Source organism: Bos taurus, chromosome 18, assembly GCF_002263795.3.
Source record: "Bos taurus isolate L1 Dominette 01449 registration number 42190680 breed Hereford chromosome 18, ARS-UCD2.0, whole genome shotgun sequence".
In the NCBI taxonomy this organism is placed as follows: Eukaryota; Metazoa; Chordata; class Mammalia; order Artiodactyla; family Bovidae; genus Bos; species Bos taurus.
The window spans coordinates 35,951,311-35,969,924 of NC_037345.1; the positions used below are offsets into that span (position 1 = coordinate 35,951,311).

Sequence of the window (18,614 nt, forward strand, 5' to 3'; positions counted from 1 at the left end):
CATCAGCTTGAATATCTGGAAGTTCACGCTTCATGTATTGGTGAAGCCTGGCTTGGAGAATTTTGAGCATTACTTTACTAGCGTGTGAGATGAGTGCAATTGTGCGGTAGTTTGAGCATTCTTTGGCATTGCCTTTCTTTGGGATTGGAATGAAAACTGACCTTTTCCAGTCCTGTGGCCACTGCTGAGTTTTCCAAATTTGCTGGCAAATTGAGTGCAGCACTTTCACAGCATCATCTTCCCAGGATTTGAAATAGCTCAACTGGAATTCCATCACCTTCACTAGCTTTGTTTGTAGTGATGCTTTCTAAGGCCCACTTGACTTCACATTCCAGGATGTCTGGCTCTAGGTGAGTGATCACACCATTGTGATTATCTTGGTCGTGAAGATCTTTTTTGTCATTCAGTTCAGTTCAGTTCAGTTCAGTCCCTCAGTCTTGTCCGACTCTATGCGACCCCATGAATCGCAGCACGCCAGGCCTCCCTGTCCATCACCAACTCCCGGAGTTCACTCAGACTCACGTCCATTGAGTCAGTGATGCCATCCAGCCATCTCATCCTCTGTCATCCCCTTCTCCTCCTGCCCCCAATCCCTCCCAGCATCAGAGTCTTTTCCAATGAGTCAACTCTTCGCATGAGGTGGCCAAAGTACTGGAATTTCAGCTTTAGCACCATTCCTTCCAAAGAAATCCCAGGGCTGATCTCCTTCAGAATGGACTGGCTGGATCTCCTTGCAGTCCAAGGGACTCTCAAGAGTCTTCTCCAACACCACAGTTCAAAAGCATCAATTCTTCGGCTCTCAGCCGCCTTCACAGTCCAACTCTCACATCATTAGGGAACCACAAATCAAAATCACAATGAGATACCACTTCACATCCACTGCTGCTAAGTCACTTCAGTTGTGTCCGACTCTATGCGACCCCATAGACAGAAGTCCACCAGGCTCCCCCATCCCTGGGATTCTCCAGGCAAGAACACTGGAGTGGGTTGCCATTTCCTTCTCCAATGCATAAAAGTGAAAAGTGAAAGGGAAGTCACTCAGTCATGTCTGACTCTTAGCAACCCCATGGACTACAGCTTACCAGGCTTCTCTGTCCATGGGATTTTCCAGGCAAGAATACTGGAGTGGGGTGCCATTGCCTTCTCCGTCACATCCACTAGGATGGCTGTTTTTTAAAGTGGCTAATTTTTTTTTTAACATGGAAAATAACAAGTGTTGGCAAAGATATGGAAAAAAATGGAAACTTCATTCATTCTGGTAGAAATGTAAAATAGTCCAGCCATTGTGGACAAAGGTTTTGCAGTTCATCACAAAGTTAAACATAGAATTACCATATGACCCAGGAATTCCATTCTGAGGTATATATATCTAAGAGAACTGAAATGTACCTGTGTAAATACTTGTGTATCAATGTTCTTAGCAGTGTTATTCTTGGTAGCATAAAAATAGAAACAACAGAGATGTCCATCAACTGATGAATGGTTGAATAAAATGTAGTTAATCAACACAGTGGAATATTATTCAGCCAAAAAAAGGAATGACATCCGGATACATGCTACAGTGTGAATGACCTTTGAAACCATTATGCTCAAAGAAGCCAGACATGAAAGGTTACATATTGTATAATTCTATTTCTATGAAATGTCCAAAACAGTTAAATGCTTAGACGCTTGCCAGAGGCTGAGGAGGGAGGTATGGGGACTGACTGCAAATGAGTTAGGGATTTCTTTTTGGGTTAATAAAAATATTCTGGAATTACATAATAGTGATGGTTGCACAACATAGAAACTCTTGAATTCTGCACTTAAAAATGGTGAATATTATGGTATATGAATTATATATCAGTAAAAAATAAAAAAACAAAAAAACTCTTCGACTAGTTAAAGAATTGAAGTTGAATTATGTTGTTCCAGCACTACGTCTTCTTGGTACACAACCCAGAGATGCATACTCCCTGCACACCAGGAATACATATAAAGATGGTTGCTTTAATGGATTAAAAATGGCCACAAATTCTCTGCAGTCCCTCCTATCAAAAGGTGGGGTCTCTTTTCCCATCTTTTGAATTTGAGCTGGTCTCATGACTCACTTTAACCAACAGAATGCAACAGAAGTGATTATTGCCAGGTTCTGAGCTAGATCTCAGGGACCTTCTGCCCTTACTTTCTTGGAACATTTCTACCATCACATGACAAAGTCTGGCTGGAAGGAGAGGGCCAGACATCCTACCTGAGGCTCCAGACATGAGGGTGAGGCCATTGTGGGCCAGCCTGCCAAGCTGCCAGCTGACCACAGCCACTAAGTCAGTCCAGGTAAGACCAGAAGAACCATCTTGTCCACCCACGGAACCATGAGAAATAGCAAACTGTTACTGCTTTAGGAGACTACATTTTAGGAATGGTTGGATACCCAGCAGTGCCTAACTGATCCAATGTTGGGACCTCATTTGCACGATCAAAAACTAGGAATCGACACAGATACAGGTTGGATGGTGTAGTGGGTAAGAGTCAACTTCAACCTCAGACTTAGGCATCAGATCCCACCCTGCCACTTAGCAGCTGTGTGACAAGAAATTTATTTGACTTCTCCCTCTGTCTTCCTAGGTCTCAAAAGAATTCAAGGGGTTAATATACTTGGAATAGTTTGTGGTAGAGAGGAATGCTATTAAGTGTTGGCCTGTGTTATGCTTACCAGCAACATAAGGGTTATATACATGCTGAAGGCAACAACAGTAAATTTCATGTGTATCAACTTGGATATACCTTGGCCACCTGATGCGAAGAGCCAACTCACTAGAAAAGACCCTGTGCTGGAAAAGATTGAGAGCAGGAGGAGAAGGGGATGACAGAGGATGAGATGGTTGGATGGTATCACTGATTCAAGGGACATGAGTTTGAGCAAGCTCTGGGAGACGGTGAAGGACAGGGAAGCCTGGCGTGCTGCAGTCCATGGGGGTCGCAAAGAGTCAGGCACGGCTGAGTGACTGAACAATAACAACTTGGATAATACTCAAAAAGATATGATCATCTGGAAAAAGCAAGTTATAGGACTATGACATTTATATAAAAGTATTTTTTATTTTTTTAATTTTATTTTATTTAACTTTACAATATTGTATTGGTTTTGCCATATATCAAAATGAATCTGCCACAGGTATACATGTGTTCCCCATCCTGAACCCTCCTCCCTCCTCCCTCCCCATACCATCCCTCTGGGTCGTCCCAGTGCACCAGCCCCAAGCATCCAGTATCGTGCATCGAACCTGGACTGGAGACTCGTTTAATATATGATATTATACATATTTCAATGCCATTCTCCCAAATCATCCCACCTCTCCCTCTCCCAAAGAGTCCAAAAGACTGTTCTATACATCAGTGTCTCTTTTGCTGTCTCATATACAGGGTTATTGTTACCATCTTTCTAAATTCCATATATATGTGTTAGTATACTGTATTGGTGTTTTTCTTTCTGGCTTACTTCACTCTGTATAATAGGCTCCAGTTTTGCAGAGGAAGGCACCTCAGAGTTTTGGCCTCTTTGAAGGCGGAGATGGGAATGCCTAAGTAGGAATCAAGAAGGATCTTGGTTTTAATCACAATGTTCTTCTTATTATGCTAAAAGGATACTAGTATCATTTTTTTTTTAAGTTATACATAGGAAAAACACTAGAAGCAAAGAAGTTAAAATGGCAACATGGGTTAATTTGGTTTGGTAACTGTTTTCCTCTTCCTCTTTCTTAACTACCGGACTCCCTGCCCCAGTTCCTATATTAATTTAATCACAGTGGTTCTGAATGCTTCCTTTCCTGCAGCATCTGCTAAGGGATGTAGCCTTCCTGGGCCAGTCCTGACACCTGCCTTGCCACAAGCAGGCTTAGCTGGGTGTGGATAGCACCTGGCACTGCTATCCAGGGCCCCCCAGCTGGGGCCCACCCAGGCCCGCAGATGGCTGTCTTCTTGCCAAAGCTTCAGATCTCAGGCTTTGATCCCTAACATGCTTGAAGAACAATTCTTAGTTTCACTCCTCTGAATTTAAGGGGGTTCCCCTTCCTCCAACTCCCCCAGCAAGGGGCCTAGCACCCTCCTGCAAGCAGCTGAGGATAAGCCATGGAGAGAGGTGTTTGGACAGGAGGTGTCTGGGGAAGGGGGGAGCACAAGAGGCATATGCCAGAGGCCGTTTCCTTCTGCGGCAGATGCTGAATGGAGGACTTATCAGGCTCTTTAAATTTTTAAAGACTTACTTGTCTTGCTGTCACTATTTTATTGAGGAGAGCAGACAAATCGGCTTTGGTGTTCTCAGCTATTGTGTATGAGGGTGTGAAAGCAAAAACACAGGTTAGTGGGGGACCAGGTGGAAATGGGGAAGCAGGAGAAATCATCTGCATCTCAAACAGAATTGTTCTTTCTGTTTGGACACTTCTGTCTTCTCAGGCTGGGTTTTATATCCAGAGGGAGAAATGATGTTGCTCTGATAGATTTTGACTGATAGGTTCTGGATTAGACCCTCTAGAAAATTAGAGTTCAGATTCTACATTAGACCCTCTTGAAAATTGGAGTTCAGATTCTGAATTAGACCCTCTGGAAAATCAGAGTTCAGATAAGACTGGTTTTTAAATCACAAATAATACATATTCTTTATAGAATACTTGCAGCATTCCCTCATAGTTCAGTTGGTAAAGAATCTGCCTCCGATGCAGGAGACCCTGGTTCAATTCCTGGGTCGGGAAGATCCACTAGGGAAGGGATAAGCTACCCACTCCAGTACTCTTGGACTTCCCTTGTGGCTCAGCTGGTAAAGAATCCACCTGCAATGTGGGAGACCTGGGTTCTATCCCTGGGTTGGGAAGATCCCCTGGAGAAGGGAAAGGCTACCCACTCCAGTATTCTGACCTGAAGAATTCCATGGACTGTGTAGTCCACGGGGTCACAAAGAATTGGACGTGAGTAAGCAGCTTTCACTATAGAATGCTTACAGAAAAAAAAATATATAGATAAATAAGCTAAAAAGAGACAGACTGCCTCCTATGTCCTAGCACTGTACTAGGCACCAGGTGTACCAGGAGGAACAACTGGCAATGCCGCGAGGACACAGCCTTTTTCTATTATGCTTTAAGCCTGGCCCTGGCCTTGCTGGACAATTCTTTTTTTTTTTTTGCTGGACAATTCTATGTCTTGAGCTGAGTGGTGATTACGTTGGTATATGCGTATGTAAAAATTCATCAAGCTCTACATTTAAGATTTGTGCACTCACCTAAGTCCAGGTTATATCTTAATTAAAAAAGGAAGTGTTCTAATAGGTGTTTCCTAGAGGTTAGGTCTGGTAGTAGGTGATTTTAAATCACACAGAGAAACAATTATTTTCCTTTCAATTCTCTTTCAGTCCTTTGAGGAGAAAGTTTCCCTTTGATGTTAATATGTCTTTAATGTCTAACACTTCATGATTTCCCTTTTCAAACAGAGCTGGTCCCAGGATCAGTCCTCAGCAAGCAATAATAACCACTTAGTTTACTGACATTGTGCTTTATTTTCATTGTACTGATTTTCACATCAGTTACCTTTTGTTTATGGCAAGAGATATTGGTTTCCCATTTGATGTACTGTAGTAATTGCTTCTTAAATAAGTGTTCAAGGTAAATTTGTTTAAATTAAAAGTGAGATGATTTTAAGAAAAATTTTAAGTATAGAGTACCCATGGTATAAGGATGGGACCAAAACAGAGGGTTCTTCAATGACTGAAGTTTGGAGAAAATGGCTCTAGTAAATTCCATTAGAAACAACAACAGGGACTCCCTGGTGGTCCAGTGGTTGAGGCTTCACCTACCAGTGTGGGGGGTGTGGGTTCAACCCTGGTGGAGGAGCTAAGATCCCACATGCCTCACATCCCCCAAAAAAAACTTAAAACAGAAGCAGTATTGTAACAAATTCTATAAAGACTTTAAAAATGGTCCACATAAAAAAATCTTAAAACAGCAACCACCCTCACTTGACTCCATGCACACCTGCAGCTATACCCCACTTCCTAACTCCTGTTAAAAGAAAATTTGAAAAGAAATGTCAAGACTGTACATGCTTTCTCACCTCTTCTGTTTAATCCAGTCTGGTTTCTGGGTTGATTCTCCAGTGAAACTCTTCTCCCAGTGACCTCAAACAGCTAAATTTAATGGACACATCTCTGACCACATCCTTCATAGCCTCTCAGCAGCCTTTGACCCAGCCTATCACTTTTTTTCTGAATCTTACTTCTGTTGATTTCAATCTTCTGGTTTTCCTTTGATTAGTCTTAGTCCCTCCTCCTCCACTTAGCCCTCGAATGTCAGTGTGTCTCGGGGCTCATCCAATACCTTTAAGCATCATGTTTGGAGATACCCACATTTGTACTCTGACCCAGCCTAACCTCTTAGCACCACATACAAATAGCCCATGACCAAGTCGATGTCTGCACTCAGCTAGCTCATGGCTCCTCCAACTTCATGGTCCAGATGGAACTCTTGATTCCTCTAGCACCCGATTCTTCTGCAATAATTCCACTATTATCTATCTAAGCCCCAAACCTAAGAGAAGGCCTTGATTCCTCCTTTCTTCAGCCTCAGAATCAGTCTATCACCAAGTCTTGTGACTTTTACCCCACACTCTGTTGAGAATCAGACCATTTTCCTTTGTCTCCTCGGCAGTAGTCCTTGCCAGGTCTGACATCTCTCATCTGGACATAGCACCAGCCCCCTCTCTTTTCTCTTACTTCCATTCCCCCTGTCCCAATTCTCATTTTCATAGAGCAGCCAGGAGGATTGTTATAAAATATGAATCAGGCCATATCCCTCCTCTGCTTAAGATTCTTCAGTAGCGTTCTTTTTATTCTGGAGTAAAAGTCAGACTACTCGTGGCTCTAGAACCCTATATGATCTGTGACTCTCACCTGTTTCCAGCCTCATCTCCCTTTCTCTGAAGACTCACTGCTTCAGCCACACTGACTTCTGTGTTCCTGGTTTCTAGCAGTTGCCTACCTTTCCACATGCTGTTCCCTCCACCTGGAGTACTTCCTCTCAGCTTTTCTATGACTGACTCCTTCTCAGTCTTGGTCTTAGCTTCACTGCTGCTTCCTCAGAGTGTCTACCTTGACATTCTATCAAAAATGAGCTTCCCTAGTGACTATCTTATTGCTTTTTTTCTTTCTTAGCACTTTCAATAGTCTGTAATTATCTTGTTTGTTCTCTACATTTTTATTAGAGTCCATGAGAATAAAAGATTAAGTCTATTTTATTCACCATTGCATCCTCAGTGCTCAGAATAGCATCTGACACATAGTAAATATTTCTTGAATGTAACGAATGGAAAGGTAGGTGGAGACTAAACCAAACAAGCCCTTGACAGTGCAGCGTGGAGAGGCATTTTGGGATTTTAATCATAGATGCAAAGTGATCAGGCTTGGCAGTTGTAAACGATCAGTCTGACAGTAGTGGTGAAAAGAGATGGGAGGGTAACCAAGAAAAGCTACTGCAATGGTCCAGGTGAGAGAGATGACAGGGTTGAATGGAATAAGATGTATAGAGTGCTTAGCATTTAACCATAAGGAACGGGAGTGGTCAGGTTACTGTTATCAATATAGCAGATAAGTGAGGACTGCTTGAATTTAATGACAGGAAAGTTGAGTCCAATGATAGAGGGACTTGTGTATCCCTTGGAATCTTTGAATCTCTAATCACCTTTTACAGTGATAAGTAATAGAACTTCTTATCCTTATTGAGTTAATTTGACCTCTATCAGTGAATGGTAACTCATTCTGTGTTCATATTTGCATTCTTCTGCCTGTGTCCCTTCTCACCACCATCAGCTGGGAAGAAATAATTTCATGGAGAGAGCTTCTGACACCTTTCATTTATTGTGTGACCTGGAAAGTCACCTCATCTCTCTGAACTCAGTTTCATTTTCCATAAAATGAGGACTCTGATATCTGCTTTGTCCATCGTGAAGATCAGTGAATAGCTGTACAGAAAATATTTTTTAAATGCAAAAAAATATCATTCAGTACCTGCTGTGTGACAGGCACTGTTGATGGTGCTGAGAATATGGCAGTGGCGTAGGGGGAAAAGCGACAATTCAACCCTGTGGGGCTGACGCTGTTGCAGAAGTCTGTTCAGACTCTGGACATTCGGGATTTTAATTTTTTTTTTTTCGTATTTATTTGCTGCATCGGGTCTTGGTTGTAGCATGCAGGGTCTTTTGTTGCAGTGCTCAGGCTCCATAGTTGCCAGTAGTTGCAGCTCTGAGGCTCCGTAGTTGTGCTGCTTGGGCCTAGTTGCTCTGCGGCGTGTGGGATCTTAGTTCCCCAACCAGGGATTAAACCCACTTCCCCTGCATTGCGTGGCAGATTCTTAACCACTGAACCACCAGGGAAGTCCCTGAACATTTTGAATTTTGACTGTATTTTTCTAATTGGCTGATCACTTTGGGCCCCTGCTGAAAAATACAGATTCTTGGCCTGACCACAGTCAGTCAGAATGGGGAAGGTAGAATGAAGGGAGGGGTAACTATCTCCCTGAAGTGATTCAGAAAAAACTGAAAAAAAGAGATTAAGTGAATTAAACCACCTCCCTGTTTCTCTTCCCAAATACTGATTAACCTCAGCAGTCCTGCATACACATCTGTTTGTATACTGAATTTTCCAAAACATTTCTAATAAGAAGTGCCTTCAGATGGCTCCAGGGAGAGCAAGTGCAAACATCAGGACCAGCCATGTGACCTTGAAGGAGAAGGCAGTGGAAGTAGCAGAAAGCGCTGTCCTTGGCGGTGTTTTTGTCTGCCACAGAGCTTGCTGTACGACTGATCTGGATCTTAGTGTCCTCATCACCAAATGAGGTCAGGGTTTCCTGAGTACCAGTTCATGGAGGGGTGCTGGGTTAGTGTAATCAGAATCTCCTAGGGAGCTTGTTAATAAGTCTCCAGATTCCTGGGCCTCATGGGCTGATGAATCCAATTGAGTAGGGCTAGAATGGCATCTATCACCTCCTCTGTTTTTTGGTTTTTTTTTAATTTGTTTATTTATTTATTTTTGGCTGTGCTATGTCTTCATTGCTACGTAGGTTTTTCTCTAGTTGCAGTAATTGGGGGCTGCTCTAGTTGGAGTGTGTGGGCCTCTCATTGCAGAGGCTTCTCTTGTTGCAGAGCACGGACTTCAGTAGTTGCGGCTCTGGGCTCTAGAGCACAGGCTCAGAAGTTGTGGTGCACAGGCTTAGTTGGTCCATGGCATGTGGGATCTTCCCAGATCAGGGATCGAACCGTGTCTCCTGCATTGGCAAGGAGCCACCAGGGAAGCCCACCTCTTCCTGGGCAATTAGTTTTTGATACACATCCAGATTTGGTATCTCACTAGGGTAGGTCAAACTCTCTCTGCCTCAGTTTTCTCATCTGTAAAATACAATGATGCCTCAGACAATTAAATTAAATAAGTTAATTTACATCATGCATTTGGAGCAGTGTCTGTGCTCCAAGCGGTGTAAGTACTGGGTAAGTTTTAACTATTCTGTCAGTCAAGATCCAATCAGGAAGACAAACCACTGTGCATATTTAAAGCAGAGGGAACTTAATGCAGAGGTGATGGAGAGGCTGAGAAGCCAACAGGAGGCAGTGAAACAACCTAGAGATTAGGCAGCAAGAAGTCTTCGACCCCTTAGCAGGGGGAAGAGAGGGAAATGGTGGTGTTTCTGGAGCCCAGAGTCTGGCCGAACCTGGACCCACAGCAGGAACTGTAGCTGTAGCTTAGATACAGCCATGTCAAGACAGCTGAAGGAGCAGGAATACCCTGGCTTTTCCCTTTGTCCCACCCTCCAGTCCCCCTCTAGTGCCTCCTATTGGCTGAATCAGTATCTCTCACGTGAGCCTGGGAAACCCCATCTGCAGAGGTCATCCCTGCCTTTCAAGGGAAGGATGAAGCATGACTCTGAGAACAGATTGTCATTATTTTGTTGTTAATATTTTCTCTAAGGTCTTTTGGGGCCTCCTAATACTCCAATACTTTGGCCACCTGATGTAAAGAACTGACTCCTTGGAAAAGACCCTGATGCTGGGAAAGATTGAAGGCAGGAGGAGAAGGGGACAACAGAGGATGAGATGGTTGGATGGTAACCCCGACTCGATGGATTTGAGTTTGAGTAAACTCCGGGAGTTGGTGCTAGACAGGGAGGCCTGGCGTGCTGCAGTTCATGGGGTCGCAAAGAGTCAGACATGACTGAGTGACTGAACTGAACTGAATTGAACACATCTTAAAGGCTCTAGACCTTAGCCAACCACAGGGATTCAGGGCTTCATGAGTGCTTATTGATTAATCAATTCCATGCCTTCAATGTACATGCATACATAAATGCTTGGCCTCTGATTTCTGGAAACTGACAGCTCAGGTCTTGACTCACATTCACCAGTGCCGAAGGCAGCAGAACCCTGCCAGAGATTCAGGGAAAGGGAAGGTATGTGGATCAGGTTTCTGGCTGGGCATCAGCTGCCTCAGGACCTTTAAGGATTTAGAAGTGATAAATGGGGAAGCTGGCCAGAGATATCACTAGGGAGAACAGAGGGTCCCAGAAAGCTCTGGAAGAAACACAAAGAAGTAAGACTGTGGAAGCATTTGTATGGGGCACTGGGCAGGGGAGGGAGGAGCAGGAAATAGGACCTCACCCAATTTTAAGGATACTTCCTAGAAAAGACTGCAGAACACGCTATGTCTTTGGGACATATCCCTGTAAGTGTGCTATGTGGGAGTGGAGCTCTGGGAATTTTGCTACCAAAAATGGGCAGAAAAGCTCCTTCTAAATATTTCTTGGAGGACTCAGAATTTAACCTTGGACCGGAGGCAAATATGTTTAAGAGGTTCTTAAGAGAAAAGATCGGATATCATGGGATTCTTCCTAATATACTAAAGACCTGCTCCTCAGATTCATTCTTTCAGCAAACATTGATGGATAGCAGGTTGGCAACTGATTCAGGGAATGAGTTTTAGAGTGAGACAGAACTGGATTGCACCGTGGCTTTGCCTCTGTCCTTCCCAGCTGTGTGGCCCTGGGCAAGGGATTTCACCTCAGTTCCCCCCCACCCACCATGAAAAGGGAATATGTAATATGAAATAGTGTGTAGAGTTGGAAGGATGAGAATGAAATAATGCATGAAAATACTTAATATCTGAATCCAGAGTGTGCTCAGGAAATGATAGTAGTTCATTTTATTATGACTTGTATTATTTGTATGACACTTTGCAAAACACTTCCCCCTCTGTTAGCTCATTGGATTTCACATCAACTCTGTGAGGCAGGTCGGGGAACCTACATTGATTTTGCATCTACTCTGCATCCAGCACCCTGCCAGATGCCTAGCAGTTATTATCTTGTTGATTTCACTCAGTCAATACATATTTTAGTATCTGTTTTACGCCAGCCTGTTCTGTGTCCAGGAGGTACAGCAATGAACAAACACAAAAATCCCTGCCTCGGGAGGATACACTAAGTGAGGGGAGAGTGGCAATCAATACAGTATAATGAATACTTAACGTTTACTGTCTTCCAACTTGCTTTACAAATATTAACTCATAACCTGTGAGGAAGGTATTATTTTGCTTACCCCATTTTACAGATGAGGGTACTGAGGCACAAGGGAGTTGAGAGTCACTTGGCCAAGGTCTCACAACTCAGAAGAGCTGAATTAATGATTAAAAGCCAGACAGCATCACTCCAGAGTCCTTGCTCTTAAGCACTACTGTTACCTCTTAAAAAAATTATATATGTACTAATATATTATCACACCCTATAGATTAGGGTGTAGTAAGTGCTATGAAAAAAATAATAAAGCAGGGTAAAAAGGGAGGAGGATAATGGGAGAGGGCTCTCTATGCAGGGAGGTCAGGGAAGGCTTCTCAGAGGGTTCACATCTGAGCAGAGACCTGAAGGGATGAGGGAGAGAGGCAGGTGGCCATCTGGGGAAGGGTGATCCAGGCAGAGAGAAGCACCGTGTAAAGGCCCACGCTTGGTGTGTTCAGAGAACCACAGGGAGGCCAGCACTGGAAAAGCAGGGTGAACAAGTGGTAGAGGATGAGTTAGAACCTGAAAGACAGCTCATGCTGAGCCGCTGAAAGGATGCAGTTGCTGAGATGGAAAGATTGTGGGAGGGGCAGGTTTGCAGGGGAAGGTCAGTTCAGTTTGGGATAATTCTCACCATCACCCACCAAGTAGGAATTACTCATTCCAGAGGACTGAGAGATTAAATAGCTCATCCCAGATCACCCAGACATTTTCAGAGGCAAGATTCAAATGTATGTCTTCCAACCCTAACTTAAATGCCACAGGCAGTTGGCTGGTAGTGTGCTGTGGGGAAATCTACAGAAGTGATATTCTGAGTGTCCTGATCCCTGACCTCAGGAGCTTTCAAGGAAGGGGAAAGAGATAGTGGACAGTGAGGCAGAAAGAGAGTGTCTGAGTAAAGGAAAGGAATAATGCCAGAGATCCCACAAGGCAGTAAGTAGCATGTATTTAAATGTGAAATGCATACAAGAAACACAGGGAAAGTGTACTTCTTTATGAAAGAGCAAAATGAGTGAGAATCTCAGCCCTGTCTGGGTGGAGGGTATCAGGGACAGAGCAAATATCTGTGCCGAAGAAGGCTGTGCTCTAGCCAAGATGGGAAGCTCCTGAGGTTCAGGGTTCCACTTGGGCAAGTCTTTCTCCACAAATTGATGCTTTTTCATTGTGACAAAGGTATATCCTGGGCCAGATGTCTCCCCTGGACCTGTGTATCCCACCACAAGCCTCCTCAACATGCCGCCACTGGGCACCTCTAAACATGCCCCAATCTGATGTCCTGATCTTCCCCCAATCCCAAACTTGCTCTGCCTACAATGAGATTCCAAGAAGCCAACCCTGCAGGACTTATTAAATATGGAAGGGCTCCCAGGAGGAACTGGTGAAGGAGTGGAGGAACAGGATAAAGAGGGCAAGAAGCCAAGTAAGGGTGTGATTTCAGACCAAGCCCCTGGAGAGTAGCTTCATCCTGATCCAGCAGGGGAACGAACGCTGGATGTAAGTTACCCCTGGGAGTTTAGGGGTGGGGGCACTCGGCTTCCACACTCCAGCACCAGTTGGTTATTGGCTAAGGGCTGGGAAAGTAAACTCCTGGGCACTTCCTTGCAAGGGAAAGGGGATCCCAGTAACTAAAGGGCAAGCCTCTAGCTCTTCACATGTTCAGGCTCCTGGGAGCATCAGCACACAGAAGCCAAACAGGGGGCATTCAGAAGCCATCAAAGGGATCCCAGGGGACCTGAGAGCACCCTGACAGTGTCCACTACACATGCCTTACCCATCTCAGGAAATGGCATTGGCATCCTGCTGGTTGCTCAAGCCCCAGACCTGGGAGTCATCCTTGACCTGCTCTGTCTCACACCCCCATCCAATCCTTTAGCCAATCTCATTGGCAATACCTTCAAGATACATGCAGAGTCTGATCACTTTTTTTAAAGTAACTTTTGAAAATTGTGGTAAACTACACATAACATACAGTTCATTGGCATTAAGTACATTCACGTTTTTGGGTACCCATCACTATCATCCATCCTCAGAACTCTTTCTATCTTGCAAAGCTGAAACTCTGTACCTGTTAAGCATTTTGTTTGTCCATTCATCTGTTGATGGACTTTTGGGTTGCTTCTGCCTCTTGACTGTTGTAAATAACGCTGCTGTGAATGTGGATGTAGAAATATCTGTTACAGTCCCTGCACTCAGTTCTTTTGGGGTTATACCTAGAAGTGGAAGGGCTTCCCTAATGACTGACTGGTAAAGAATCCACCTGCAATGCAGGAGACCCTGGTTCAATCCCGGTTGGGAAGATCTCCTGGAGCAGGGCATGGCAACCTACTCCAGTATTCTTGCCTGCAGAATTCCATAGACAGAGAGGAGCCTGGCGGGCTACAGTCCATAGGGTCGCACAGAATTGGACATGACTGAAGCGACTAAGCAGTAGCAGCTAGATATGGAATTGCTTGATCATACAGCAATTATATTTTTTAAATATCTATTTATTTGCCTGTGCCGGGTCTTTGTTGTGACATGTAACATGGGATCTAGTTCCCTGATTGGGGATCAAACCCAGGCCCCCTGAATTGGAAGTGCAGCGTCTTAGCCACTGGACCACCAGGGAAGTCCCAGTAATTCAATTTTTAATTTTTTAAGTAACTACTTTACTATTTTTCATGGTGGTTCTACCATTGTACATTCCTACGACAGTGCACAAGTGTTTCGATTTCTTCACTTCTTCACCAGTACTTTTTATTTTCTGTTTTTTTCTTTTTTTTAAAGACAGTAAACAACAAAATTCTGTAAAGCAATTATCCTTCAATTAAAAATTAATTAATTTTTAAAAATCTGATAATTTTTTTACCCTTTCCACAAGGAGCACCCTGAACCAAGCCATTTCAGTTTTTGCCTGACTGACTGCAGTGGAATCCCATCTGACCTCACTGCTTCTGCCCTCATGTCCTATAGTCTTTTCAGCTCTCTTCTGCTCACACCCTCCTGGGCCTTCCTCCTTTCCTTCTCAGAGAAAAGCTAAAATTCTTACAATAGCCTAGGAGGCTCTATAAGATTTGCTCCTCACCCTCCCAAATCTGACTCATTTCCTACTAGCTCACTCCACTCCAGCCACACTGGTTTGTTTTTTTTGTTTGTTTTTTTTTTTACCCTGTCCGAAGTAATCTCCTGCCTCAGGTCCAGGTCCTTTCACCTTATTTTCTCTGCTTGGAAATACTACTAAGCAATACCTGGGCACTTGCTCTGTGCCAAGTGCTGAATTTAGTGTTTTTAAAATATTAATTAATTCTCATCTGTATGTATTCCCTCGTTCAATCCTCGTGCTTCAGCTATCCTGGTGTAATTTGCTCCCCGCTGCCTTAAGGTCTGTATTCCTCAAGGAGGACTCTGGGCTTTTTCCCCATTGCTTATCAGCCCCTCCTCCATTTTCTGCCTTTCTCTTGCTTTCTTGCCCTCAGGCTTCTGCGTGGGTTTGGTCCTTGGGAGGCAATGCCAGAAGATGAAAGGTGAAAGGAGAGAGACGTTGGGTTGTTTCCCCCCACCACACACACATCCTCCCTGCTCTGCTCTGAGCAAGTGTCCTGTCCCTCCCAGACCGCAGCTCCACTTGAGGGGGTGGTCCTCCACACTCCAGCTCCCCCAGCCCCAACCCCTGACTCCCAGTGACAGCATTTCCTCCCTTTGCCATCCAGCCCTCCAAGTTGTAGCTGCCTTTCTGCTGCTACTGTCTCCGGACCTTCAACACCCCTGAACCCTGCCCGTTCCTCAAGTCCCTTCACTAAGACTTCAATCAACATGTGGCTGGATTCTGTCTCCTGCTAGATCCTGACCTAAAACCACCTTCCGTATCACATTATTCATAGTTTTCAACTCTGCCTTCTGTCCCGTGAATTGGCACTTCCCATTCTGGACTGGAAGAAACACAAGCTGGAATCAAGATTGCCAGGAGAAATATCAATAACCTCAGATATGCAGATGACACCACCCTTATGGCAGAAAGTGAGGAGGAACTAAAAAGCCTCTTGATGAAGGTGAAAGTGGAGAGTGAAAAAGTTGGCTTAAAACTCAACATTCAGAAAACGAAGATAATGGCATCCAGTCCCATCACTTCATGGGAAATAGATGGGGAAACAGTGGAAACAGTGTCAGACTTTATTTTGGGGGGCTCCAAAATCACTGCAGTTGGTGACTGCAGCCATGAAATTAAAAGACGCTTACTCCTTGGAAGGAAAGTTATGACCAACCTAGATAGCATATTCAAAAGCAGAGACATTACTTTGCCAACAAAGGTTCGTCTAGTCAAGGCTATGGTTTTTCCTGTGGTCATGTATGGATGTGAGAGTTGGACTGTGAAGAAGGCTGAGCGCCAAAGAATTGATGCTTTTGAACTGTGGTGTTGGAGAAGACTCTTGAGAGTCCCTTGGACTGCAAGGAGATCCAGCCAGTCCATTCTGAAGGAGATCAGCCCTGGGATTTCTTTGGAAGGAATGATGCTAAAGCTGAAACTCCAGTACTTTGGCCACCTCATGCGAAGAGTTGACTCATTGGAAAAGACTCTGATGCTGGGAGGGATTGGGGGCAGGAGGAGAAGGGGGACGACAGAGGATGAGATGGCTGGATGGCATCACTGACTCAATGGACGTGAGTCTGAGTGAACTCCGGGAGTTGGTGATGGACCGGGAGGCCTGGCGTGCTGCAATTCATGGTGTCGCAAAGAGTCAGACACAACTGAGCAACTGAACTGAACTGATTCTGTTCTTTACTGCATAGCACATACCGACTAACATGCTATATATTTATTTTCCTTATAAGTATATTATTTTCCTCTCTATATATTTATACTTATTTTCCTATATAGGTATATAAATATGTATATATATATTTACTTATTTTCCTCACAATCTGGAATGGAAGCTCCAAGGTTGCGGGTGTGTTTGTTTCATTCAGTGTTGTATCTCCAGTGCTTGGCACACAGCAGGCCGTCAGCAAGTATCTCTTAATTGAATGAACGAACGGACGGCTAGGGGAGCTACAGGGAAGCCAGCAGTGTGGTCCATGGTGCAGGCAGAAGAGCTGACTCTCAGCTTCTCCGCTCCCCACCTCTCCCCCGCCCGGAATGCTGAGTGCTCTGGAAGGAGACGGAAATGAGCGCGCTCAACAGCCCTCCAGTCGGGTGTTTACTTAATTAGGGCCTGTATCCCGACGCTCGTTGGTGTTTAACTGTCCGCCTAATGGCTTCATCTGGTTCCTGGCGGGCGCGGGGATACCTGCGAGGCGAGGGTAGGCGGGGCCCCCCGGGTACAGTCTAGGGCCGGCGCCGCCTGGAAAAGCCTCTGCTCGGGTATCTAACCTCCCCTCGGGCACGGAAAGCGACCCCTACGGGAGAGAGAGGCGCGAGGCAACGGGGGCTGGTGCTCAGCAGATGGATTTGGGTTTTAACCGCACGTGGCCCTCCCCAGCCACCAGCTGCCGGGACCACAGGCCCGATAACCGAGCGCTCCCCTGATACCAGATGCAATTGCTCGCTTTACCAGCAGTCGTGAACTTGAAGGATTACAGCGTTTCTTATTCTCTTAGTTTGGGGAACCTGAGGGTACTACAGAGAGAAACGGCTCGTGAGGCAAAGGAAGGGGACCAGTGAGCTGGATCCTAAAGCTATAATATCAGGCAACGTTTGGGCACTTGCTCTATGCCAAGTGCTGAGTTTAGCATTTTAAACGTGTTAATTAACTTAATCCTCTTCTATTTGCATTAATTCATTCAATCCTAGGATTTTAGAGACCAGTTAGCACAATAGCCCCACTAGAGGCATGCAAAACTGAGGCTCAGAGGTGTTATTTGACTAGCCTGAGGCCACCACGCTAATAAGTGGTGGAATCCCGGCTTAAGCGCAGGCGGTGCGCCCCCAGAGCCAAAGATCGTTTTGAAAGAGAACTCCCACCGTCACAGCGCAAACCGACCTCTTCGCTGCAGGCCTGGTGGTAAAGACAGGCAGGCTTCCAGGTTAGCCTTTGAGGGCCAAAAAAAAAAAAAATCTATACTTAGAGACTGCAGTCTCTTCCTCAAACCTCTGAATGTGAAATGGGGAGAAGAGAGAAAAGGGATGAGGATTCAGCCTGAAATTCTCAAGACAGCTAAGGAAAGTGGGAAGGGCTCCGGGAACAAGAGGCTGGGACTGGCCGGGAAAGCTCAGCTCGGTGCGGAGACGGCGTGCACTGTGGAGCGACTGAGTCAGGACCGTTTCAGGGCCCATGGCCCATTTGCGTGTCGCCAGGGGAAGGGCACTTTGGGTATGCAGTCGAGAGACGAATTCCGCCCAGCTCCGCCGTCTGCTCCCGGGAAGGATGCAGAAGAGCTGTTTTGAAGGGAGGTTCACGGAAAGGCTGCTCCGCGCAGCCAGCATTTTTCACTTAGATTATACTCAGTACTGCAGACCAATAAAAACAGTCGCGATTTAAAAAATGCCTTTATTTGCGTTTTCACAAGTTGAGAAGTTGTTAATTATGTATCTGACGTGGGGGGGGGGGGGGGAGGTTGCCTGAGATGCTGGGATTAACAACCACCTCTCTGCCTCGCACCTTTTGGTGTCACCACGGCTTCGAACTCTGGGATCTTCTCTCCCAGCCTCCATTTGTTCGGCTGTGCCAGGGAAGTAATGAGTCTTCCGTGAGTTGTAGCAGATTTTGTAACGGTCCCTGGTGACCTCGCTGCCAGTTTTAAACCCTGGAGACCTGGGAGCAGGCTGACGTGGGAGGTTGGAAAGAGGCAGGAGGTACCACCCCCCGCGCGCCCCCGCTGTCGCCGGGTGTGGGACGGACACACCCGGCCTCCATCAAAGCTTTGGGTAACAGAGCGCCTCAGGCAAGCATGAACGCGGCGCCTCTGTTTCCAGCCGGGTTCAGATGCATCTCCACTTCTTTTTCCCACTCTAGCCGCAAGGCACAGAGACCTTTTTCTTCCCGTGCTGCGAAGGCTGAGGAGGGGGTGGGTTGGGGTTTTTTCCCCTCTCGAACTCAGAAGCTGCAAGACAGGGCCTGGGTCCCTGCCGGGAGGCATTCC

General features: G+C 45.4%; 1 protein-coding gene and 1 non-coding gene across 7 annotated transcripts in view; one reads left to right on the forward strand and one right to left on the reverse strand.

Annotated features, from left to right (window-relative positions):
- CDH3 (cadherin 3) overlaps nucleotides 1-18,614 on the forward strand; it is a 117,251-nt gene that overhangs the window by 53,055 nt on the left and 45,582 nt on the right. Inside the window, exon 1 of one of the 6 annotated variants that reach the window (XM_010814405.4) lies at nucleotides 18,168-18,539. The exons of the other annotated variants lie outside the window; for them this stretch is intronic. Within the exon in view, the coding sequence (XP_010812707.1) occupies nucleotides 18,423-18,539 (117 nt within the window). The 5' untranslated portion in view covers nucleotides 18,168-18,422. Of the gene's footprint in view, nucleotides 1-18,167; nucleotides 18,540-18,614 lie in introns of those variants that run through there. 6 annotated transcript variants of the gene reach the window in all.
- Nucleotides 14,094-14,166, reverse strand: TRNAG-UCC (transfer RNA glycine (anticodon UCC)). The gene has a single exon. It is a non-coding gene; the product is annotated as a tRNA-Gly (tRNA).